The 26291-nt window shown below is 45.7% G+C and overlaps 1 protein-coding gene across 1 annotated transcript; it reads right to left on the minus strand.

The window, feature by feature from the left end:
• Positions 1-1218: 1218 nt before the first annotated feature.
• Positions 1219-9112, minus strand: NKX2-1 (NK2 homeobox 1). Its single transcript, XM_027671005.1, has 3 exons — positions 8893-9112; positions 4078-4454; positions 1219-3299 (listed from the first exon to the last, which is right to left on the minus strand). Exons 1-3 carry the CDS (start codon positions 8943-8945, stop codon positions 2629-2631), a joined length of 1101 nt encoding a protein of 366 aa, XP_027526806.1. The 5' UTR covers positions 8946-9112; the 3' UTR covers positions 1219-2628.
• Between the last annotated feature and the right edge of the window lie 17179 nt (positions 9113-26291).

Raw genomic sequence — 26291 nt, forward strand, 5'->3', positions numbered from 1 at the left:
GAAATTAACCTAATTTTAAAAAATCCGTAGAGTCAACCCTGCTCTCGCTCCCTCCACGGGAGCTGGCAGCGCTGCACCACGGACCAGAAATCCCCAACACTTTCTTCTTTTAGCCGAAAAAACAGCACTAAGCTCCAGACACACTGCCGCGCCCTTCCCCCCCTCTCCCCCGCCCCCGTCCCTCACCATACTTAACATGATGCTATAGATCTGGAAAGAAAAAAATATGGAATATTCTTTGGATTAGTTGAGAATGTCGCTGTATACAGCAGGACATAATATAAAGAATGAAAGGTCTCGAAATTCCCATTGACACACGTGATGTCCTCCATTTAGAAATAAGGGGGAGGTGGTCAGAAAGAATCCGATATTTTTTTTTCTTCCGTGTATTTCCCTTCTTCTCCATCCAGACTAGCACTTGGTGTCCGACTAACACCGGCTATCTTGTATAAATAAAAGACTGGAGCTTTCGAAAGCTGCTACTTAACTTGGAGGTTGGGTTGTTTCCATCCCAGGCAAGTTCCTTCCTTTCACTTCAAAAATATTAGTATTTCATAACAATGTGATTCAGAGGTATTTCAATGACTGCAATCCTCTTCTGTTGTTTAACTGAGAGGATGTGATAAAAAATCCGAAACCGAGGAGCAGATGCGAAGGAAAACATGCTACGAGGTCTTTTAGGATGGGGGACTCCTTATTTTGTTACGCTCACAAAAGGGATATTTGGGACCTGAAAGATAGTGAATTACAGGGATTTCAGACTCGTCAGATACGAGCTGTTTAGCTTCACATGCTTTATATATTTACAGAAAAGTTAATATCTAACTGCCTTTCATTACCGATATTTACCTTCCTACCAACCGCCCCTCGGTGTCTCAGCCGGGCGCGCACCCACACCCACCCACCCACGTGCGCGCACAAGCACTTTCTCCTCATCTCCTTCTTTACAAACTTCTCAAATCTCTACGTAAAAACCCTCCAAACAAACAAAACAAAACAAAAAAGCCACAAAACCCACTCGAAAAACAGCACCCAAAACAACCAAACCCCGTCTGTGTTCCCGCAAGGCGCAGACTGCAGCTAACCTCCGGCTGGGTGATGGGGCGGGCTGTGCAGGGGAACTTGCGTGACCGTGTGCTTGCATGTGCTTGCGGGGTTGCGTATGTGTAGGAAATTAAACATAGCCTGATAAAGAAAGTTAATTCAAACTACATGTCGTACACAATAAACTATTTTTTATTTTGATTATAAATAAGGTGACTGAACTTCCCTTAAAATACAAGTACATAGGAAAACCTGGTAGAAATTATTATTTTTTTTACAAGGTATTAAAACTGGACGCTCTTTAAATCAGCCCCATATTCTATACTGACATCAGGTTCTTCGTAATTTTTTTTTCTAGTGGCGTAAAATTTTGCCTTCTTTCTCCTCTGTGCCTTTGACATTTGAATTTCTAGTCCCGGAATACTTTGCTTTCTTTAGCAAGAAGTCGCTGAGGTGCCCCCTGCCCCCCTCATACCGCCCTCCCCTCAGTAACCGGGCTAATGAATTTGGACTCGATCCCTTCGCATTCGAGTTCGTGAATTCCACGCGTTTGCTTTTCCCGTTTGCACGCTGAGGACTGATCCTGTATCCCGTTAACTCTCTGGCGCAGCTCCCCTCTGGGAACAGTGTCCTGGCCCTGGGAGGGGCAGGGGCCTTCCGGCGTTTGGCAACATCTCGATTTGTTTTTCCATCAAGGAAAAAAAAAGAGCAAGGAACTGAGGGTTTGGAGGAGGAACCAAAGGGAAATAAAAAAAGAATATTCGTAATGTGTATAATTTATTAGAAGCTTCTTAGGATCTATATTTAAGCCAAATATCTACATAAGTTACAACAGGAAAAGGCGGCGTGCGCAAATAACAAACTGCCAGAGGATTTACGACGGGGCGATCAGTGTCCATAAAAAACGTGGGTTGGTTTGGTTGATTGTATTTTTTTCCTTTTCTTTTTACAACAAAATATACAGGCTACTAAAAACTATGGGTTTAGTCCAACTTTTGACAGCATTATACAGCTACAGGTTCACATCAAACGTAAGGAGGAAAATAAAAGCCAAGCCTTTGATGACTCCACGTCTCCTCCGCTGGCCCTGGAGATGGACTGGGAGAGACTGGGGAGGGGAAAGCTGCTTCCTGTGTCTGGGTGACGCGAATGCGTTTTTCTGGGGGGGAAAGCCACCTCATCCCCCAAAATCTCTGTATTTACATGCAAGTCCTAGACGCTGGCAAAGTGTACATCTGAAATCCAAGCCTTTGGACCATGCTAAATGACGGTCCCCCTTCTGCAGACTGCTCCACGGTTATTAGTCAGAATATTTTTGAACACCCCATACAACAACTTCGGGGGGAAAAAAATAAAGACCCAAACCCATCAAGAGTAACAACAAAACCGAACAAAAAAGTCTCTCTCTTAGAGGTCCGCAGAGAACCATTCAGTGAAAGGAGGGGAGGGGGAAAAGGCAATTAAAAAAAAATAAAAACACACAATAATTTTGAGAGGACAGAGATCTGTGTAACTGGGAAAATCTGTTTTTGTTTTTGCTTTTTTTTTTTTCTTTTTGCCTTTTTTTTTCTTTGTTTAATCCTTTCACCAGGTCCTACCGTATAGCAAGGTGGAGCAAGACATGGCAGTGCCATAGTCAGAAGTAGAAGAGTTTAGGTGAGACAAACTGGAGACTTGGCTTTGCAGAGAGGACGGACTGGCCGAGTGCTGTCCCATGTCTGGAGACTGCCCCGCACTGTTTGTCTGGTGGCTCTGATGCTGTCCGAGGCTGTTGCCATTGGTAGCCACTGTGATCGTTGTAGCTGCCTGCTGCTGATGGCTCTGGATAGCTGCTGTGGGTGTGTTGGAGCCTGCTTGGCAGGGCTTGCCATCCTTCACAAGCACTGGCACCGCCACCCTTCTGGGAGACTGCTGCTGCTGGCAGGAGCCGTTCTCCTGTTGCATCTGCTGCTGCGCAGCCTTGTCTTTGGCCTGGCGTTTCATCTTGTAGCGGTGGTTCTGGAACCAGATTTTGACCTGAGTCGGGGTGAGATGTATCATGCTGGCTAAATGTTCCCTCTCCGGGGCGGAGAGGTATTTTTGCTGTTTGAAACGTCTCTCCAGCTCGTAGACCTGGGCCTGGGAGAAAAGGACCCTCCGTTTCCTCCGCGGCGTGCTCTGGAGCGGGGCCATGCTCTTGCTCACGTCTCCCAGGGACCCGAGGCTGCCCATGCCGCCCATGTTCATGCCCGAGGACGGCGCCATGAAGCGGGAGACTGCAATGGAGAAGGCGGCACGTTTTAGGCGGCTTGGCTTGGCTTGGCTCGGCCCGGCCCGAGCGGGGCCCCGCGCTCCGGGCAGCCCCCGCCGCCGCCTGCCCCCAGCGGAACTCCGCAGCCCCCCGGCAGCCCAGCCACGGCCTCGGGGCGCCCGCGCTTCTAAACAACGACTTGCGCCCCCGGGGCGAGCGGCGGTCAACGGGACCCCCTTCTCTCTCGGCCCGGCCCCGGTGAATAAAGCCAGCCACTCGCCCCTCGTCCTTCCCGGGGGGGATAGCCGCGCAAGTACCTGATGTGAGTGACAGCGCGGCGGCAGCGGCCGCGGACAGCGGCTCCGCCGGCGCCGGCCGGGGCGGACTCGCCCGCTCCGCCGCTTCTCGGGACGCGGCCCCGGCGGCTTCGGCTTCCCCTCTCGCCTGCCCGGTGCCGGGCGGCGCGCAGCCGGACGGGCACCGCCGGCTCCGTTTGGGCCCCCGGGCTGCGCCACTCCAGCCCCGCTGGACGGCGAGCTCCCGTCTCCCTCTCCCCGCCAGCGCGGGGCTTCCAATCCCCTAACCCCGCAAAAGCAGCCGCGGGAGGTTGACATGCAAGCAGCTGGGGTGGAGGGACCGGGCACGATCTGCACGCAGAAAGAGGAATTTGGGGGTGAGGGTTGTGTCTGAGGTTTGGACCGACTTTTGCCCTGGCGCGGAGCCCCCGGCGCCCGCTGCCCGCGGTTTGGCGGGGCAGCTGCGCGGCCAACCCCCGCCGACAACCCAGCCCCGGGATGACTTACTTGAGGAGAAGCGGGGGTCCGGGTTGGTGCCGTACCATCCTGCTGCCGAAGCACTGTTCCTCATGGTGTCTTGGTAAGGCGGCAGCTCGCTCATGTTGCCCAGGTTCCCATTGCAATAGCCCCCCATCGTAGCATGGGAGAGCTGGGGGACCCCTGGCGCTGTCATATGGTAGGCGGCAGTCACTGTTCCGTTGTGGCCCATGGGGTGCTGCTGCATGGCCGGCTGAGAAACCTGAGACTGTCTGTAGGCTGACAAGGGAGCCCCCAAGTTACTGCCCTCCATGCCCACTTTCTTGTAGCTTTCCTCCAAAGGACTCAAGATGTCAGACACTGAGAAAGGAGTCGTATGCTTTGGGCTCATCGACATGATTCGGCGGCTGGGGAAAAAAAAAAAAAAAAAGGAAGGGGAGGCAAATCTTTTTTTTTTTTTTTTTTTTTTGCCAAATATTCTGGTGTTGCCTTAACGCCGATCTTGTTGGATGTACACGTAACCGAGTGGACGAAGTCCGCCTTAATTGGATTGAGTGGAGGCTCAGGGCTGCCTTTCGTTTGTTTTAGCCAGACGCCAGGTTTTAGGCTGCCACCAGAGGCGGGGCATAGGCACTAAAGCAACAAGACAATAGAAGCCTACATCTTGCCCAAGATAATTAGCTTACATGCTGATGACAAGGTAAACACCTTTAAGTTTTACTTGTCATGATTTTTTTTATGTCTTTAAAAAAAAAGAAAAAAAAGAGAAAAAAAAGAAAAAAAGAGAGAGAGGACGGGAGAGAGAGGGGGAAAGAGAGAGAGACCCCGTGAGCACAACTCATTTTATTTTTCTCGGGGGTGGCAATATCGTGGACGGGAAATGGAAGGCAAGGCAAAAAGACCACCATTTAACTGGGTGAAAGGATTTAAAAACAGCTCCCTGGTGGCAAGGCTGTCAGCCCAGCCTTTGTGAGAGCTGCGGAAAAGGGGTGGAATGCCGGTGAGCTAAAGGACCGAATCTCCCTCTTCCCCCACTAAGTTTGGTCCGGAAGGAGCCCCGCCGTCAGGAGGGCAACTTTCCGGAGGGCAGACCTTTCCCGCCGGGCCACAGCTCCCCGCTCCCCACACTGCCTTCACTGGACTGTCAGATGCCCCGGTCGGCTGAGGCTGAACAAGCACTTGGGGTTCAGCATCTCGGGAACACTCTCTGTGTCTGCTAAGACACACGGTGCAAGAATCGGTTTTCTCTCTAAACCCAAAAGTTCCTTTCACCTAGGGATTTTTCTTTTTTTGATATCTCAGGGATAGGTGGAAGATGCAAGTTTCCAAAATCAAGCAGTAATTTAATTGCCTGGGGCGAAACATCGATGAAAAATAGGTTAGCGCAAAATGTCGCTTGTTATTCTCAAAGGCAAAGACTCTTCACAGGCACTCGTGGTCCTTCTGAACCTGAAGCTGCTTTCTAAGGTTATTTATACAGCACGGGAGCTGGATGGAGAAGACCTCTCAGGTCATCTGCTACACGACCTTGCCAATGAATTCCCTGTAGTTTCCAATGAACTGCAATTTCTGGCACTTTCAGATCTGTTCTCGGATCCGGTGTGAAAACAAAAGCGATCCATTCACAGCCACACACACATGTACAGGCAGCCAGCAGCTAATGACACTCGGGGCTTTGAAGAAATCTCCCTATGCCTAGCGTCTCCAAAGCTTATATTTTGGGGTGATCTGGGCGGAGGAGAGAAACCACCCCTGAGTGTTTCACATTCCGGCCTACTGCCCTGACAAACCCAATTTAATACAGCGATTACACGGATATTCAGAAAATTACAGCGAAGGTACAGTTAACCCTGGGACTTTGAAGTGTCAAGTAACTATTTAGTAATTGCGCTTGTAAATATGTTTGTGCTCGGCTGGTTCGTGCTTAAAAATGCAAAAGTGCACTTGCTACCCAGGAATAACTAAATATCTTTGTCTAAAGTGGCAGCATAAATAGCCGGTCGCTTTGTGACTGTGCTTGATATTAGTACATAAGGATCATTTTGCTTCAATTGGGAGGCTCTCATTCACTAGGCAAGAAACCGTTTAGGAGCAAGTAGGTTCCCGTATGAGAGTTAACATCCTTCAAGTGTAAGCCTCAGTCTTGATTACACTTTAGAGCTCTGCAAGAGGTGAGCTTTTCCACACAAATATAATCGGGGGAACTTTCCTTCAATCAGGTCTCCAGCTCTCTTACATCATCTCAGCTGCTTCTTTCGGCATCAGTTCCCTCAAGGTTGAATATCTCGAAGTGGGCTGGTTGTGAGCCTGCTGGGTCACTGAAGGCAGAGAAGGGCGACTTCGGGCTAGAAAGGCGTTTGCTTTTATCTCTTCTCTTTCCTCTTTTCTTTCAAAATCTTACAATCTTGTCTTTCCAAATTTCTGGAATATTTCTTCTCCCCCTCCATCCCCCCTGCCCCAGCTTTTCCCACTTTTCTGCGCGTTTTTCAGTACGGTCTTTGGTTTTGTTCCTACAGAAAGAGACACTCGACACTGCCTTGGTGGTTTGGTTGTTTTGGGTTTATGGTTGCTATTTTCCCCCCCGAATTTCTCAAACACATCGGCTCCGTGCCTGTTTCACGAGCGTTAAAAAGAAGGGGGTGGATGGAAGGGAAAAAAAATTAAATCCCACAGGATCCACCAAATGACGCTGCGGTCGGCTTTAATCAGAAAGATGGCAAGTGGCCGCGCAATTTGTGGGCAGAAGCAGCGACTCCTTTTCCATCCAATGCGTGCGAGGTGGGGCAGCTGGGGAGGCACCAGCACCAGCTCTGGCGAAGGTGCGCGGAGCGCTGGGCGCGGGGGCGGGAGAGGCGCCCCGCCGCCCTGCACCGTCTCCGGAGCGCCGCTGGAACGACCCCCTTTGCCACCGGCTGCGGTTGGGAGAGCTTATTCATCCTCCCACTGGAAGGAGAGCAGGTTAAATCGCCTCCGAAACATTGCTCCGTTAGGTTATCCCGAGCGACTCCGGCCTTGGCTCTGGGCAGGGTCTGGTAGAGGCAAGTTTATGAGAGAGTGCTCCGTTCACCTTTGTTGGGGAGCGGGTGAAACTATCTGTGTGGGTCTGACTGTTGAGTTAGGAATACACCGGCGTGCGTACAGGCACAGCTACGCCCCGCCGGGTCCAGGCAGCAATTTTTAGCCCCGCTAGATCGACTCGGTGAAACGGAAGCAGGTCAGACCCTCTACCTTTTTTCCCTCTCCAAATGAGTTATAACAGGGCGAGTCACACCGCAGACAAGGGGCGAGAAAACTTCTTTGCTGCTGCCGTGTCCCGTCGCTCACTCTTTTCTTTCAAACCCTCCACCCGAGCTTCGTCGAACAGAGATGGCTGCCCCCAGCCCCCGAGGAGAGTGGCCGCCCCGACAGGGTCCTGCCTAGGCTGCCTTTAGTGATATGTTCGTGTACCTGGTGATGCTGCTTAGTAAAACACTCGAGTTAAAAAGAAATGCTAAGAAGGATAGCAAGGAAGATAAGATGCGTTTTGCCTGGTGGAAGCATTTTCATGAGAAAGGCACGGTTTTCACCCCGTGTTTGCAGAAATGCGGCTACACGGACGTCCCTTCAATAGCTTCTGACCCCACACAATCCTTTTGATAACACTCAAGAGGTGGAAGAATGGGAGACTTTGTCAATCAAATGGTGCCAATCCCAATGGAAACGGTGCCACCAAGACCGCAGCGCGTTTCCTCATCAACTGGATTGCGGGGGCTGGGAACTCAAGGATCAGCTTTTGAAAGTGCGCACAGGGCTCTCCAAAGACAACAATGTCTTTTTTATACGAGCTACTGTGCCTCCCCAAGGGGAATCAAATGTGCTCGGCCAGCCAGAGCTGTCGAAGGGCTCGGAGGGCAGAAGGGAAGGGTCTCACGCAACCTGCCGCCAAATTCTTTCTCAACAAGAAAGACTCTTCCTAGACGTAACTTTTTGATACAAAGAATTAGGTGCTCCGTGGTCCCTACGGTTCAGTACATGGGTGCGTGTCTCATTCCGCCAAGCCACCGGCACAACGGGGCAAATCCAGTGCAGCCTTGCTATCCCCTCTCTCAGCGCCGAGGAGTCGGCCCTGCCCGCTGCCCTGTCCGCAGCCGTACAGCCCTCCCTGCCGCGGGAGCAGGGCTCTGCATAGGGGCCAGCCGCTCCTAGAGAGGTTGGAGTTAGAGGGGTCAAGAGCAGATCTTGGACAGAACTCTTTCTTCTCTCCTGGTCATCAGCACGACTCTAAAACATCCATAGAGAGATGTAGAGGACCGTCCCGAAACCCTACACTTTGAAAAAGGACACCGCCGAGGCAGCTTGTCGCAACTCTTCCCTCTCGACCCACCCTGAGCAAGCTCATAGAAGCTTCATTTGATTGCTTGTGCATGTCGATGTAACACACCCTTCGTCGCCCCAGCCCTCCCCAGGAGGGAAGATGTGCCCGGCACACCTACGCCGGGAGCGAAGGTTTCTGCAGTGATCGGGTAGGGCGGACTTGTGTCACTGCCGGCCACGGGCAGGGCGCTGTGAGCCTCTCCCTGCCTGGAAAGCACATGCTTGGGCGTGTAAAGCAGGAGTCCTCCCAGAGACTCACCTTGGGAGCGCTCCCTAGGCATGGAGCGCTCTGTGTGTTTGGGTGGGAGAGGGGGGCGAGAAAGCCTGCTGTGGTTCATGGGGACAATTCCTCGCCATGGGAAAGCCCCCCTGCCCTGACTATCTCATTCGGGCGCAAGAAACTCCTCAATACACCGGCCGAAACCTCTTCCCCTGGCATGGGAACCCAAGGCAACCAGCGAGACCACCAAAGGCTAAAGCGAAAATCCTCACCCCTCCGCAGCGCACGCACAGTTGCTCCTCCAGCTGCCCAGGGCGTGGAGCATCTCGCAGCTGGGGATTCTCGGGGCCCCTTCGCCACCGGTACCTAGCGGCCCGGCTCACAAGGCTCAGTGCGAGCGAGGGCAGCGCTGCCTCTGCGCAGCTCTTTCCCCTCCTTCCCCAATTCCTGGCGGTCGGCTGAGCCCTCCTGCCCTAATCCTCCGACACCCTCCCCGTCCTTTCCTTCGCCAGGCCGTTCCCGGCCAAGAGGGCCAGGGTGGAGCCAGGTGCGGGGTGCCAGGGCAGGGCTCCTGGAGCCGCGGTGGCGGGTGGAGGGCCGCCGTGCCAGGGCGGGGGCGCCGGGGGCACGCCTCGGCCCGCCAGCCCCGCCGCGCCCCTCCGCGGCTGCCCAGCGTGGGGACCCGGGGGAAAGGACTGTTTGCAGGCATAGCTGCCCCGGTAGTCTGAGATGGATAGCAGCAGCACTCGCACAGTGTGAACCGCTGTCTGACCCCCTCATCCTGGTACCGATATTATCAGCAGTTAATATATGCCCTCCACATCTGGGTTCTTTCGTATCAGTAGACTGTCACCGCCACAACACTGTCAGCACACACATACAAGACTTATTGTTGCCCCAAACCATTTTTGATACACTCAAGTCAGAGGTGATTCATGCGGAGGATTTCTGGAAGGTAGGTGTTGAGACAATTTACAAAAAGTTAGTTTGTAAAGATAGTTAAAAATATAGGCATGGTTTATGTAGATATAAACTCATACAAAAATACTTTTTATTGTTATATATCTACAAACAGAATCCCACTGGGGTCTATCTATTTATCTGCTTTTAGGTATAGCTATCAGTATAGTACAATAGATAGCTTAAGAGTTATGTGCTTTTGTGTGTGTTCTCAGACAAGCCTACACACACGCACAGAAGCATGGGGATGCATACCTCCGGCAGTGGGTATGCATGAGTGTATATTTACGCATACATTCACAGTCCTCAACCCTGTCGTCTCTTAAGTATTTCAAAAAGGAACTCAGCTTTTAAGTGGGTCACCTCGCCGCACTCCCTTCCCCTACCCTCGCCCAGGCTCGCGGCCGCGCCGGCGCCGAGGAAAGGGGCTCTCGGCTCCCGGGTGGGGTTGGACGCGGAGGCGAAGGACACGGACGTGCCTGTGGGTGCAGAGCGAAGGGGCAGGCTGGGAGTCGTCCCGGCCGTTTGATTTATCGCAGCCCTTTTCTGTTCCAGCATGGCTGGCGGCGGCGGGCGGCGCGGGGGCTCGTTGTCTACTGCCCCCTGTTTCGATCCCCGTGCCCCCGGGCCGCCCCGCCGAGGGGTTTGGGGAGCTGCAGCCTACCCTGTGCCTGCGGCGGGGCGGAGGCTCAGCGCCTTCTCGCGCACTCCCGCGCCCTCGGGGCTGCGCGGACGCCGCGCTGGGCCGAGCCCAGGAGCGCTCTCCCGCGCCCGCCGGGACTATGTGCGCTGGGGGAAAGGCGACCTTTCCCCCTCGACCTTACCCTGCGGGTAACCAAAGCTCCCTTTTATTTTCAATGTCACTTCGGAGTTAGCCTTTTGTTCCCCGCTACCTCTCGCTTCCAGGGATACGGGCGGCTCCCCGCTGGCTCGGGGAGGGGCGAGCGGTTGCAAAGATGTGTCATTTAAAAACGACAATGGAGCCCTTTAGACCAGCCCGGCTGGTGCCCGAGCTTTATTTTCGTGCCAGGAGGAATGGAATTGTTTATTTTGTTTTTGTTTTCACAGCAAAACTCGAGAGCAAGTTACAGGAGGGTTGATAGGAGCCCCGGCCCTTCCTTGTTGCCCCAGGCTGGGGCTGCCGGGCCGTGCAGGGCTACGCAGCCGAGGGCCTACGCATCGGGTGCATACCCACGGCAGCCCGGGAACCCGCGCAAACGGCGCGGCTTCAGGCGGATCTGTTCTCGGATGCCCTGCTGTCACTGACTTGGGAGTGACCGAGTGCTCCAGGAATTGCACCCAAGTCTTTCTCTGCTTCCCCTCTGGTCTCCAGTCTGCGGCTTGATCTGAGCTCCCCCAGGGGCTTTAATTCGGAAGGAAACTGCCAGCTGTCAAACTGTGCCCCTGGCGGGGGCCATCATTGCAAGGCGAGGCACTGCACTTGTCAGCCGTGCCCCGGGAGGGACGCACCGTGACCGGACTCCGCGGTCCTTCGGGGCGGAGAAACCCGCAGTAGCCTCCCTCTGGCCGCCGGGAAAAGCGCAGCGCCGGGCCGGGCCGCGCCGCGCCCGCTGGGGCTGACCTGGCCCTTCCGACTTGATGTTGCTGTTGAAATTTCACCCTAGCTAAGGCAAAACCAAATAAATGAGGAAACAGAATGGGATTTTGCTCAGTCGTCCTCGTAGGAGACCAGCGTAATTACATGGATATTCGTCCCTTTTCACTGTGCGTTGCTCCAATTCTAGAGGGAAGAATTAGCTTCTTTTAATGTTGCTGCAGCTCCTCCTCAACACCCTCCCATAGAAGTACCTCTACCTCCGAGCAGGATTCCTCCCCCTCTGTGGGGCAAATGCAATTTTCCTGTTTCTGGATCAAGAGGAACTGTTTAATAATTTGTGCCCATTCCAAGTGCTCGCTTTTGAACAGCACAGTCAAACAATTTCAAATTGTGCTCTTGACAGTTCACGGTCACATACACAAAAGATTCTCACTCAAAAACTGCCTGTTGGGTGTGACTTCCTCTTCTCCAGCTGCTTCCTACCTCCCGAACCTATGAATTCACCCCATGAGGGCTGCTCTCAGTCCCTGCTCTGCAGGGCAGCATGATTGCCCCAAGCTCTTCTCTGAGTGTGGAGAGTGAATGTGCAAGTGCCATCCGGGGCTGAAACCCTCAAAGGTAGAGCTGAGACGAGTCAGTAAGCTGACCTGGTAGGGCCAGAGTGACCCAACTGACCACTGTGAGTGGCAGGTGGATTTCTTCATTTGTCACGTGAGCCATAAAAATCAGCATTTCCCCTGATTCTAATTTAAAAAAAAAAAGCAATCAATGTTCACTCTGCCTTGATTTTCTTCTGTTCCTTTCCTGGAAGAGAGGACACAGAAGTCTCCTAGGCAAAGAGGTCCATTTCAGAAGCCCAAGTACAATTCTAGGGATGTTTCACCCCTTTTCACTTCATGGGAACGAGAATCTCTGGGAAGATCATGCCCTCAGTCTGGCTAGTACAACTGGTAGGTCTAGTTAAAAGCTGATTTAAAAAGCTGCAGCACAAAGGAAGCCATTTGTAGGGAAACTCAACAATGAACTTTATTGGTCCTGCTACCAAACCCATTAACAAAGCTATACTCTGCAGCATTGTTTCCAGGGCTGGGTTTTGTTAACCAGCTACTGACATATATATATGGCCCAGGGTGCTGATGTAACAGGTGCATTCTTCCCGTCAGGAAAGGGTTCAGTTCAGCTACCAGTTTCAACTAGTTCAGTTTCAAATACCAGTCTTTCAAGACTTTCCTTCTGTAAATAGGGTCTCAAAAGTTTATTGTACAATGGGATATATGCATAGCGTGCATGTCAGGGAAGCTCTCCTTAAGCCATGAGACTTGTGTGCCACAGAAGTAATTTGACAACTCTGACAACAGGTCCCATCGCCTCTAAGTCTATGGGTCAGGCATCCTGAAGGCCAGATCAGGTTCCATCAACTGGACTACCCTGCAACACCCTTGTCTTTCAAACAGTGCTCTAAACCCAGTTTGTGTGGGTTACTCACTCCAGTGCCAATGACACCTATACCGTCATACATATCTATGGAAGCAGAATTCCTCTCTTTTATACGAGAAATGGAGATGGGGGATAGTGAGTTACAACTACTTGCAATACTGAATTACTACTGGGAGGAATGAGTGTCTGTGCATTTCTGTTACTGCGTGTATCTTTGCTCAAACATTGCCATTTTCTCTCTCTGACGTTCACTCTGCTAAATATGTTTGCTTATATGAAGTGCACAGTGTAAAACATAGGATCTGCCAAGGCGTTTTTCTTGCCAAGGAAGGTGAAGCAAAGGGTTCATCAATATGTTTCACCTTTTCTTTCTCCCAAGAACAAGCAGTAACCTGGCAAATAAATGACACAGTTGGAAAGGGACTTACTGCCCACTCTTGCGGCTGTGGGAAATACACAGCTGCTCCTAAATGAGCTCCTCTTATTATAATCAGCTTATGTCCAAATCTTCCTCAGTTGTGTTCCAGCAGTAACCTGTCTTCCCTTCTGACATGTTATTGATCCATTGAGCAGGATTCTATGGCTCCCATATTTTTAGGGGATGGGTAGCACAGTTCCACTTACAACTAAGTGCTGACTGAAAGGTTTCATAGATATAACAAGACATAGGCTCAGCCTTGCAGAACCTTTATTCATGGAGTTGATCAATCATCAAGAGGGAAAGAATGAAGTTCAGCTTGAGGTTCAGTTCTGTTGAAGGACTGAGAGTTGGGAAGCAAAAGCAAATCTACTTTTAATGTAATCTAAAAAATGCACCCAACAAGTTTCTGAAGGCCCAGAGGTATTTAATCTTTGAATTAGAACAGCACTTTCTATTCAAATAAAACAACATATGCTAAAATAAGTCCTTGCTATCAGCTCTATTTTATGTTTTCCCAGACATTAGTCATTATTAGCATTGTAGTAGAGAAGACACTCCATGTAGCAGGACTATCTTCTAAATTACTTTGGATGATAGACATAATGCAGTTAAAAATTTCACTTGTCTTTGCCCTGTCATAAATGAAAGCACATATTATACTTATTCAAAAAATAGCTGACCATAGAGTTAGGTTCAAGTTACATTTTCAATGTAGAAATGTTTATGCTGAAAAAACCTAGATACTTTCTTGGAAGTAGTTTAATCATGTAAAACTGTCCATTAATGGGTTTTGACTACTATTCAGTTTTTAAAATAATCTCCCTTATAATTAGTTGCTTTATCATTCCTTTATGTGCCTTGCTTATTTTGAATTCCAGGGAAAGAAGACTGCTAAGTTGATATAATGAGATAATATCTTTCACTGGCGTAAGTAAGGCTATGAGATGGACTACTACCCACATTGGTAATTATACGTGCTCCATTTCCACAACTGGAACCAGAATTAATACTCTACAGCATTTTACTGCCTCTGAATAACATTAACTGAAAAAACCCCAAGTGAGTAACTTGTTTACGTATTAGTGTTGGAGGAAGCAACCTCAGCTGGCTGTCCTTGAGTCAGTGGAGTCAAACTCAGTCAGCAAGCACTTATCACAGGACTAAGGAGGAAGACATTTTACCACCTACATACAAAACTAGTGTGCCAGCTCTACCATTCCACAGGGGTGCCACCTTCAGGTTCTACATGTCCTAGGAAGGGGTCAGAAGGCAGGGAGGGCATCACAGATTTCTCCAGTTGTGAGATAAAAGCTTTATAGGTGAACAAAATTGACGCTTCCATCCCATCTTGTCTGTGTGAGCTCAAAACACCCCCTGAATACCAACAGTTTTAGGGTGAGAGCCTATTTTGACATAGGAGACAAAGATGTAGCTCATGGTCATATGGGAAATAGATGGGTTGAAATCGTAAGTGTGCCCTTCTAGAAATGTGTTCTGACTAAATGAATGGGTGCAAATCCACCTGCTGCCTATTTGGCCACACTGTCCCCTGTGGCAGTGCATATAGCACAGTTTGCTGTTGAGACCGAGAGGCAGAATTTCTGGTGAAAAGTACATGCACTGTCAGAGCAGCTCTATGCTGCAGAAGCTCCCAGCAGTCCCTGTGTCTGCACTAGCTACAGAGCAGATAAAAAACGGCTGAGAGGAAAAACACTGTTGTGACCCACGAGCTCCATAGTCCCTCCTTGTGTGACTCCAAGCAGGGCTGCAGGCTGTGCCTCAGGAGCATGTATACTGCCATCACCTGCAGGCAGGGGTCTGCCCTGCCATTTGGCCACCTGTGGCCCAGGACTCCCCCAGAGTGAGAAATAAGGCTTGCATTTAAATTCATTGGGAAGAGTTTCTGGTACTTACAGCATTTAAAGCTTGCACTGCAAAACCTATCAAAGAGCACTTGCTTTTCATTATTGCATTTTGGTGCTTTTTCACTGAAAAGACTCGGTCCTGAATGCAGCCTAGAAACATTAAATGGAAATACATATTACATGAAGCAGGGGTTTCCAAACAGATCTTGATTTGGGTACTGCTTGCTGCAGCAGTCCTTGCTGCTGGCAGGGATGGCAGATGGAGCTCTTGACCAGGGCTCCTGACAGCAATGGGGGCTGCCAGCACTGAATTTGTACCAAACCTGTGCTCGTCCCATCTCCAGCTCCTCAGCCTCTCATCAACCCTCCCTAATACTAGGATGTCGACTATAAGCTTCCTAATCTTTCCCCAGCTACACTGTATTTCCTCCTCTTCCTCCTACCACTTTCAGCAGTTGACCAGCATTGGCAACAGACTGGCAAGAGCTGGCTTTGGTGGCAGAGGCTCTGGGACAGCTTTTGAACCTGTACCAGCCTCACTGAGCACCTGAGCACCTTTCTTCATAACACAGAGCAATTTGAGCACAAGCAGTATTACACAGGCTGCAGAATCTTTGTGCCTAAGAAAATTATGAATTACAGCAAACAAACACTTCAGAAAAAAGAAAAAAAAGGTGTCTGAAATGTTTGTACATCTTTGAAATTTTGGGTTCTTTAGAAACTTTTCAATGACTTTTGGATGTTCAGCTCTCCATGGCCTGTTCCTTGCAAGGCATAATACTTTGCTAAATGTGCAGCCCCTTGAAATGCTGGGCTTCTCTAAATTTTTCTTTTCCAAATCATTATGTATCCTGCATTTATCATAAATGGCTAGAAATACAGGACTTTGCCCTTCTCTCAATCTGCATGTCATTCCTTTACAAAGCTTGAAAATATTTTTCATTTGCTATTTATTCATTTTGCTGTGCTGTATACCCAATTACACTATTCTGCTGCAGATTCAGAAATGAGAACAGTTCTGCCTCCCTCACATCCAACTCCATTTCTCTTCAATTTCCCTCAGGGTCACTGTTAGGTGATGATATGCAGTAATGTCCCCAGTGAGGTGCTGTTTCCATTAGCTTTCCCCTTCAGAGGTGGTCAGAGGTCTGAATTCTTATATGGTTTGTTTTCTTTGCTATTAGAAGATAAGGTTCAGTTCTGATGCTGCTTCTAAATAGACATACTTTGTTTTTGGTACTTCTTCCTTTTCTAATAAGATAGGGTCTCTTACCTCTGGTTTTAAAACAAGAAGTATGCTTTTGTGCATGATTTTTTTTAATCAGTATTCAATACTATTTATATAAAAGTGGTTATAAAAGGAGGAATAAATCACATGGCAGAACATAACATACACATCCATGCACCTATATTAAGAAGACCACAGAAAATGCTCTCAGACACATCTACATGAAATGCAGTTAGAAAGCAAAAAAATACCTCCTCCTGAGGAGCACAAAGTGTTTTCTGCAGATGAGTAAATGTCTAAGCTCCATAATAAATGATGCAGTCTGTTCAGTAGATGTGAACTTTGCTAAGTCAAACACAATTCAACATCTAATGGGCTTTGAGGGAAGAGAGCGCATGACAAGCCAAATATTGTAAGTTCTCATTCTTCCCTCAGTGAAGGGTCATTTGAAAGTTTATATTCTTTTGTTCACTGAAATGGTGCTGTTTTTCTCATCATGAAATTCTGATATGTGTAGTGCCTTGTTGCACTTTAGCTTACAAGAGTGGCTATTCCCTTTAAGTTAGTATTACTTTGTAGCTTTTCATTGACACTTCACTTGAGGCCCACGGTAGGGCTTTGAGACAGAAGGTGGAGAGAAATGACCCCTTACTTCACTGTCATGGACCTTGAATAAACTGTTGTAGAAGTGGGTTTGGAGACAAATTAGGGTTAGCATTTCAGAGGAATCTGTGACCCAGAAGTTTGGACATGCAGTGACTGTTACTGGAAAATCAGATTTATTGCTCATATAATCAAACCTATAAATAAGCATTGTTACTGGAGTGAATTTCAATCACCAGATGGATTTCTTTCATCTAGTTTTGTTGATCTTTTTATGTTTTCATTGCGGATTACATTTCCTGCAGGTACGTGGTGGGCTGACCCTGGCTGGATGTCAAGTACCCACCAAAGCTGCTCCATCACTACCCTCCTCAGCTGGACAGGGGAGAGAAAAAATACCATGAGAGGTTCATGGGTTGAGACAAGGACAGGGTGGGATTGCTCAAAAATTATCATCATGGACAAAACAGACTCAACTTGGGTAAATTAACTGAATTTATTAGCAAGCAAATCAGAGTAGGATAATGAGAAGTAAACCCAAATCTTAAAAATACCTTACCTCTACCCATTCCTACTTTACAAGCTTAATTTTATTCCTGAGTTCTCTGCCTTCTCCCCTCCAGCTGTGCAGGCAGATGGGAATGGAGGTAACAGTCCATTCATCACATGTTGTTTCTGCTGCTGCTTCCGCTTCAGGGGAAGGATTCCTTACACTATTTCCCTGCTCCAGAGTGGGATCCCTTCCAAGTGAGACAGTCCTTCACAAAATTCTTCAAAGCGAGACAATCGTCACTGGGCTTGACCTTGGCTAGTGGTGGGTCGCTCTTGGAGCCTGGCATTGGCTCTGTCAAATACAGGCAGAGCTTCTAGAAGCTTCTCACAGGAACTCCCTCTGTAGCCTCCCCCCACCCCCTGCTGCCAAAACCTTGCCATGCAAACCCAATAAAAGTTATGTGCATTTAACTAGGTAAAGAGTCATGAATAGATATTACACTATAATTAGATGGCAAGTTTAAAGCTGGATTAAACAGTATAATTGTCAGCAGATTTTTTTTTCTGAATTGGCATATTTTTCTCTTGAGCAAATCTAATTTAAACTCCTTAGGAGTGTTGCTTGCCCACATTTTTCTCTGTTGTCCACCTCCTTTGATGGATGTCATTGCCCAGTTATGTGGTTGATTGCAACCTGATGTTATAAAAAATTACATTTTCTCTCCTACAAATCTTCTTTTCTCTGTTTCAATATAGAACTGAAGAAAGTCTCAAATGTCAAGGTCTTTTCAGAGACAGAAATTTCACCAGGACTCCTGTTGTTTAGATAAGTGGTCTGAATTCAGGAGAAGTATCAAATTCTTCTGTGAGAAATTTCAGTTTGCAATCATCTTGAATTTAATTAAAAAACCCAATTTATCTGAATTATTAAAATTGTTTTGAATAACCAAAAAGCCTATGGAAAAATCTAATAGTCTGCTTCCTTCTGGGAAGCAGGAAGCTGTGGAAAAATCCTCTCAAACTGTATATCTGAACATCAAATATTTGACAAAAGTCTGCTCCATCACACAAGCTAAGTAGTTGACACAAATATTTTCCTGTTGTATGAGTAACTGATGCTCATTTAAGTAGTTTATTAGGGTGAGAATGGGAAATCAGTCATGTTGTCACCGCGGTAGGACTTACTGAGTCTTATTTATCATCAGGAATGTTAGACTGCTTTCCAGACACTGAAAGGTGTCTGATCTGCCTTTGCCAATCAATATCCACATTTGTTATCTGTGAGAGAAGGGTTTCATTCTTAGCTATCAGGGGGTTTTGTATCCAAAGCCCAACATAGCTTAGATTTTTACACCAGAAGACATAAAGTTGGAAATTAATGTAGCTGGGAAACAGCTAGAATAAAATTTTAGGCAACAGCTATGGATTCTACATACTACCCATCTGTGTTTATAGACACCCTTATGATATAGACTGCAGAACTCTTTTGAGTAGTACGGAGTCTGATCAAGCCGTATTATTTCATTGCATTAGAAAGTCTTTAGATAATCGTTACGCTGAGCTGACTATATTATTCATCACTGCTGTGGTAAGAACTGAGACATTGCCAAAGGCAAGAATCCTGCTTCTCCTATCTGGGCAATAGCCCTTGTTTCCCAGAGGGATGTTCCTGAATCTTGTGAAGCCAACTGTGATACAACACCAGAGACTGTCATGGCATTCCAGGGCTCAGTATAGAAAATCTAGCAGACCCAAGGATGTGGATCTCGGGACTTTTTAAATGTATAATTCTATTTCTATTTGTTTAAAAATAATTAATTAGGAAAGTGCTAGCATTTCCTTTTTAGCCGTTGTTTCCTCCATGTATATATGTTTCCTTCAGTCTTTTTGATAGTATTGTGGAATTTTACATTAAAAGATGCTCTTCCAAAATGCTTCATCTTCAAAAGGGAATCAGAATTCCTCTAGTATTTTGGTCTTTCATTGAAAAAAAAAATCCAGTGTCCCCATATGATATGCACATATTAACCTTTTATTTGGTGAACTAGATCATTCTGTATCATCACTTTTAAACAGAGCATTGTGGAATACTATGGATAAGACAGCCCACAGACACAATATAAACTGCCATAAAATGTCTGTCAGCTTCAACTTACTATTTCAGCATAAATGTCCTTTGTTTCAACAACTCCAGAGATGCACAGATATACATCTTCTCCTCTCTTTTTATTCCACAGGAAATGTTTTCCACCAACATTTACAATGAACATTATTCTTTGTACTATAATGTCTCTCTTTGGATTATTTATCTAAATGAATGCTAGGTAAACCTCCTCACTTTTAAACCATCCTGTCTTTGTATGCATACATAATTTCTACTTATCTCACAGGTTTGTATACACATAGCGAGGGTAGAGACCTGGTAGTGGCCAGGATTGCAACTGACAACATGATCATTCTTTTTGCTTCTTTCTTTAAATGCAACTCAACCAATCAATTTTAAATGTCTTTTCTTTCTGATTTCCTCTTTCTTTATCTGTTACTTTCTGTTCCTAAGCCTCTCTTCTTTGTTATCTGCATGCACAAGTTTGTTTTTTGGGTTTGTTTTTTGTTTCTTTTTCCAGAGACCTGAGGAGACCAAGTGATAGTCCAGGAGAAAATGGTCTCGTGATCATGAAGGACATATAGTTGCAAAGTATGTTTCTATTCCAAATCCAGCTGCATGTCCATTTGTAAGAAACACACACAACTGATGAACCAGGCAGAAAAGGAGTCAAAGGGCAAATGGCATATATGAGTGAAAGCCTTTTAGAGGGATGGATTAGTTTTGTCTGCTCAATGAATGCATGAGTTGCTCAAAGGACGTCTAAATGATCTTGAAAGTAGAAAGTATGGACATTTCTCTCCGGCCATTTGTGCAGGGCAAGGGGCATGCTAGGAGGGCTCCATGTGCTGAGACATGTTGGAGAGGGAAGGGAGCATTGCAATATGTGTCTCTCTGGCATCCACTCTTCCTCAGTGCATCCCCCATGTATCCCCAATGTATACATCTGATGCATGGCTTTTGGATTGACTCCAGGTGAGGTAGCTTTACTTGTGTCCATTCACCTTTACTCCAATGAAGTTGTCCTCAGTCAACCTGGAAAGCTGGTCATAAACAGCTCATTCTCCCTCTTGCATTGCCCGAGAGGCATGGGACCCGGTGAAGAGATGGTATGGCTGACTCTCAGCCAGCAACCTGATGAAGTACAACTCGTAGCGAAGAGGCTTCCATGGAGACTTAGGGGAGTATGCTCCCTTTGGCTGTTGGGCACTGTGAGAAAATGTGCCTTTTCCAATGTCTGGGACTTGACTCAATGTGATTTAAGCTTTCCACCTACATGATAAAATCCCTCTCAAAGTGACTATATGAGAGGGAAAGATGGAAGATTCATACTTTTATATAATCTATATGGGGACCCCTGGTGGCCTAGTGGTTAGGATGCAGCACTCTCACCACTGTGACCCAGGTTTGATTCCTGGTCCCCTGGGCAGATGGAGCTCGTTAGCCCTGTGAGGCCATCCATCTATGAGAAGGTCACTCTAAACAAACCTACGTCCTGAGGACCTCACTGCCATTGTCCAAGCTTGCTTGGCCCGGCAGATGAACCTTAGGATTAAAGGGTGGGCTCAGTTCAGCGCATGCTGTGTCTCACCTAAAAAAAATCCATTGCGCAGGCTTGAAAGGTAAAAGACCTTTCCCAAAATCTTCATTCGCGAAGACTGGCCATTATTTATTATAATCTATATTCACATGTTTCTTTCAAGGTTGGTTTCTTTCTAGTAATCATTTCTTTAAAACTCCTTCTTGCCAAACCTCATTTATTTGCCACATCGCATTCTTCATTTTTCACTTCAGAAAACATCTGGTTTCCTTACTTTCCATCCATGTGTTTAGCAGAGTCAAAAGGCTGGAGTCTGAAGAGTAGGGGCCTGGAATATAACTATATTGACTTCAGTAGTTACTCCAGGAATGCTTGAGAAAAATTTAAGGGACAAGTATTTTTAACAAAGCAAAGCCTATAGTCACAATTGTTTAAAGCTTTGTGATACAATATAGGATCTGTCAGACAATGTTAACTTTTAGAGAGTACTCTTTTATTGTTTGCAACCTCCTGCTAGCTGAGAAGTTTGATTTTTTGTGGGATTTCTCCTTCTCATCACCCTGTTTTGCAATTCTTTTCTCCAGTATCCCAGACTAAGAAACTCTCCTGAGTTACTTCTTCTGGTAGCTTTGACAGTCTCCTGTGACTGCTTAATTTTTTTTGTGTATTTTTATGTATTTTTGTACTTATAGATGAATCATGAGTAAGAGAAAACAAACCTGAACTCTACCATTTCCACTGGCTCAAATCTGTGATTTTAATGAGCAGTAAACTTGCTGGAAAATATAGTACCAGATTTCATTATATTATCCATTTTGAATTGCACAAAATAGCAGAACTAGGTGGACAGCATGATGGGGTTGTCTTCTTTTTGGAGTAGAGGACCAAGATTCCAGAGGAAATCTGAATGAGATTATTAGCCCCAAAAGTTGGTGCCTTCACCCTGTTGTGCCTGTTAGACAGCGATTCTCTTCTTCCTTGGCCACTCTTGAGACTGTCGTTCTGCTGAAGATGATATGCTGGCTGGAGCAGGGGCAATCAGAGCCCAGCAAACAGGCCCTCTGTTGGACACACAGTCATGGTCACCCAAATGTCTGACTTAGTTGTGTGGTTTACACACAGTAGCATAGCTTCAAAAGCAGAGGATTGATTATTCCTTTTCTGATGCTCTATCTTGTCTTGGATGGGTTTTTCATTGCTTTCCCTCAGAGTTCTTCTCCCTCCTCTAATTTTTCCAATGTTAAACCTATGTTTTTAAATTCTATTGCAAGATCCTGCTTTTATTCACACATTTGTTATTCCATCACTTTTAGCCATGCCTACTCTGTCTCTCACATTTTTATACTACAGATAACATAGTTTGCCCTTCTGTACACATCTACACTGTGAGGAGTTGACTCACCATAGAAATACTTGCTTCCCTGTATTGCCTATGAAATGCAGTTTATATAGTCGTCTCTGAGTAAAAATCTGCACATTGAAATCTCCAGTTATGTACATTGAATCTAGTTCTTTTGATCAACACCAGCATCCTTGCACAATGACTACTGGGGTGAACAGCAGTGTTTTGACACTCTCATAGTAGAACTGCCCAGGGAGTTAAGTGCTAGCCTCTTGGTCCTTTCTCCTTGCCCATCTCTGCCTCTTTGCCCAAGATTGAATCTTGTTCCCTTTTTTCATATGCCTTTATTAAAAACTGCTTTTTCTTTTTTTTTCTCCCCATCTAGTAGAAATATAGCCTTGAAATTATATTCATGGGCATGATATATTGCTGTGAAAATTCACATCCATCCTCCCTACTCTTGTCTTGTCCATTCTTTGAAATACGACCACAAAACTAACAAATAAGATTCCTTTCCCAAATTCGTACTTCTTAATTAGTATATTTTTTCTAGGTTAGATGGCTCTTCTGTTGTTCATAACATCGGTAAAGCAGTTACAGTATTTCATTAGTCTTAGCGTAAGAAGTATTTGTTGGACAGCAAGTTTCATTGAGTACTGTTAATGTATGCATCATCAACAGAGGACAATTGAATAGCCTTGAATAGCCTTGTTGTGGGCTTTCCTCCCTTTCTCCAGATTCTGCATCTTCCGTTTTTCCTAGATTAGTCTTGTAGTTCTATTTCTATCTCCCGCAACTCCTTTAATCCCTTCATATTATGCATCTGTATAACATGATGTCCCAGCGAAAGATGGGAACATTTCCCAGGGAAGAATCCTCTGCAAATGCCATCAGTGTGTTTCTAATATGTTTTTTCTAATCACACTACCGATATTAAATAAAATCAGAGCTATCTTCAGTCTCTAGATACCTTTCCCACTTTGTCACATTTGTGCTTATCATTTCAGTCCAGCAGCTAATTTATAACTCATGTGTTAGTGCTCTTGAAGAAAATTAGTGTAACAAAGCGTAATTCTAGACCTTTTGAAAACAAAGGTGATTATTTGCTTTAAAGAAAACTGACTACAGTCATTCGTGCTCCTTTTCCCACAAATTTCACTTGCTCATGTTCTTACGCTCACATACTTACAAGAAAAACAGTGCATGTGTCACCAGGATCAATTGTCTGTGATTGGGAAGAGAAAAATGCTAGCTATTGAGTCCTCCCTAAATCTCTTGAGTTCCTCTTTGTTGGTGACAGCAGGAAGCATTTTCATAGACTTCTAATAACTTTTAGGAGTCAAAATTATTGTTATATGATCCCTTGACTCCAAATCTTGCTTAGTTTATCTTTTACAAATCTGAAGTTGATATCTGTTGTCTTTGGGTATCTTTAAGGCTCTGGCCCAGCTACACACTGAGCTAGTGGCAAAAGGGAGGACCCATGTCATGTACCATAGGATTTCTAGCTGACTCTCCTGCCATTAAGTGTCTGTGCTGTGGCCTTACTGGAGCACAGGCATTGAAGTCTTCAGGCAAAAATCACATTCCTCAAGGTCTGTCAGTTAGATCATGTCCTTGGTTATCAATGCATGTACCTTCAGAATTGCTTTCTTATTGGTCTATAAATATGACTACTCACAGGGAATTTTTGAAGTTGCCTCAAACAGTCATTCAAAGGATTTCCATTTATTGTACACATTATAGACTTCTTTATAGGTTTTCGTTTATGTGTAATCCACTTCCTTTAATGGAGCTGGTCAACAAATTGTAAATATGATTTGCTTATTCCCAATGGACTTCTAAAAATGTCAGCCTGAACAACCAGTCATCTCAGATGGCACATTATCAAAGCACTCAAACAGACTAAGTCCCATCCTGTGCAGTTTGACTTTGGTAGAGCGACTGAAGCATACTTTAAACACAGGACAAATAAGTTCCATATCTCAATGGTTTGAGAATTAGAGTCTGTTGAGCTGAATCAATTACAAATGGAGGGTCATTCAAAGACAGCAAAACATTTAAACTGTAATTTCTCATTTTGCAACAATGCGTCAAATAGCATTGCACAAGCTCATCTTCTACACATTTTTGTTCAATGTCTATGGTTTTTAGCCCTGGTGTTAGCTATGAACATGAAAACCCAATACGCATGTTACATATTTATTCTATTTCAAGGTCAAGATTTCCTGAGAGGATAGAGATATACAAATAACTTACATTTGATATGGCTGAGTATTCAAGCAGCAGTGCTATTGTGAGTGATAACAAAAGACAAAATGTAAGTCTGATACTTAAGGCTAGAACATGTTGTTTTTCAAATCTTTCGTATTAATATGAAGGAATAAAAATTTTATCTTCCTCCAAAAAAAAAAAATTTCTCTGTATGTTTAGTTCAGGATATCAGCTTTAGAAAATGATTCAAACAGGCTTGCAACAAAAGAAAACACACTAATGTGCCTACAGTGTTAAATACTATTTCTTGATATGCGTCAGTATCCAGAGGTCGTTGCTTTCTTGTCTGAGGGAAATCTGAAGCACCTTTTTTTGTGTTTAATTATACACGCTTTACATTTCAGTAAACAAATCCTGACCTCACTTAGATGCCACTTTAGGACTCTTTTTATAAAAATAGATGTTTGGGGATTAATGCTGCCATTTGTTGGCATTCTGTGTGCATGCATTGTCATCTCTAGTTTGGATTGTAAAACTTTAAGTCTGGTGCATGCTAATGAACATTAGTGTGCACGTACACTTCTAATTTCTATGTCTTCTGCTAAATTTAGAATTTCATAGTCAAGCTAAGATAATCCATACTAGAAAGATATTGTCCTATAACATTTTTTTGGTTCTACCACATAATCACCAGCTTTATGTGAAATTACTAAATAAGATTAAGAATTTTAAAGGATCTAGGGCTGCATTATGCCTTAACTAAATCCCTTTAGCGGAGGAGATCACAACATGTTCATGGGTCTGCAGTGCTCATGAAGCCGTGGTGGATGCCATTATACTGGCCTCATATTGTTCCAAAGTATATTGGGAAAAACAGTCATGAGTGGCATTTTTTTTTTAAGTTTGTGTTCAAAATGTAGCATACTGTACTGGAAACAAAAGCTCCCAAAACCCTACAGCCCAATTCCTACCCTGTTCAGTGAGGAAGGATAAAAAAGGTGAAAAAAGGTGACAATTTTTCTCCTGATCTTATCCCTTTCCCCCCATGTTTCCAAGGGATGCATTTATTGAAAGTTCAGAGGAAAGCATTAGGCCAGACAGTCTGGGCAGTATATGGCAACCTCTATTGATGCCTAGCTGCCTACCTTGATTAAACCATGACTGATGAGGTCACTTCAATGACTCTGAAAAAATGGTCTAAACAAAAATACTGATTAAAGACAATAAATCTCACACATCATAATGCTTAATTTGACATCAAAGATTTAGCACTGATCTTAGCTTTTTTCAGTTCATGGTCTCATATCCTCTCCATTGATCTTCAGTGATGCATTGTTTTTCCCATTTCTATAAACACAAAGTACAGGAATGTACAAAATTACCTCCAGAGTTTTCCAAACAGGAAAGAGAGCCAGTCCCCATGTCTCATTTTCCTCTCATCGAGGGTAAACTCCAGCTCCAATAGACCTATTCTCTTATTTCAACAAGCTGCCAAAGAAGAGCAGATCTGTAGTGGAAGCATTAACATCTATTCCCACAACAATTGACAAAGAAGACTTCCTGCCTTTGCTACTTTTCAATAGGTAATGTGTGTCCTTGGCATTTACCAATCTCCGGCAGATCTTTCCCTTTTGCTATTAACATGCAGCACTGTGTACGTGGCCACACCTTTGCTTCCACTCACCAGCTGCCTGCAGGGCTAGGAAGGGAATGGAGAGCAAAGAAGGGAATTTGAATGGGATGGGAGAAAAATGAAATGTTACTTGGGGAATAGTCTCTCGCTCATGCATGAACAAATCCCAAATTATACTTATAATAAATCTCAACATGGAATCAGAAAAGGTTCAAGGTTACCATCTCTGAAAAACTAAATTGTATTTTCCAGTAGTATTGCAATTCTTGTTAAC

The sequence above is a fragment of the Neopelma chrysocephalum genome, unplaced genomic scaffold (assembly GCF_003984885.1).
Source record: "Neopelma chrysocephalum unplaced genomic scaffold, ASM398488v2 Primary Assembly neopelma1_24, whole genome shotgun sequence".
Classification (NCBI taxonomy): domain Eukaryota; kingdom Metazoa; phylum Chordata; class Aves; order Passeriformes; family Pipridae; genus Neopelma; species Neopelma chrysocephalum.

Excerpts from the sequence above, each read along its gene's own strand:
- NKX2-1 (XM_027671005.1), bottom strand. The coding sequence starts at position 8,945 with ATGCTCCACGCCCTGGGCAGCTGGAGGAGCAACTGTGCGTGCGCTGCG. Across the intron at positions 4,455-8,892 it reads TGTGCGTGCGCTGCGGAGGG|CCGCCGAATCATGTCGATGA; the intron begins GTGAGGATTTTC and ends TTTTTTCCCCAG. Across the intron at positions 3,300-4,077 it reads GGACCCCCGCTTCTCCTCAA|TCTCCCGCTTCATGGCGCCG; the intron begins GTAAGTCATCCC and ends TCTCCATTGCAG.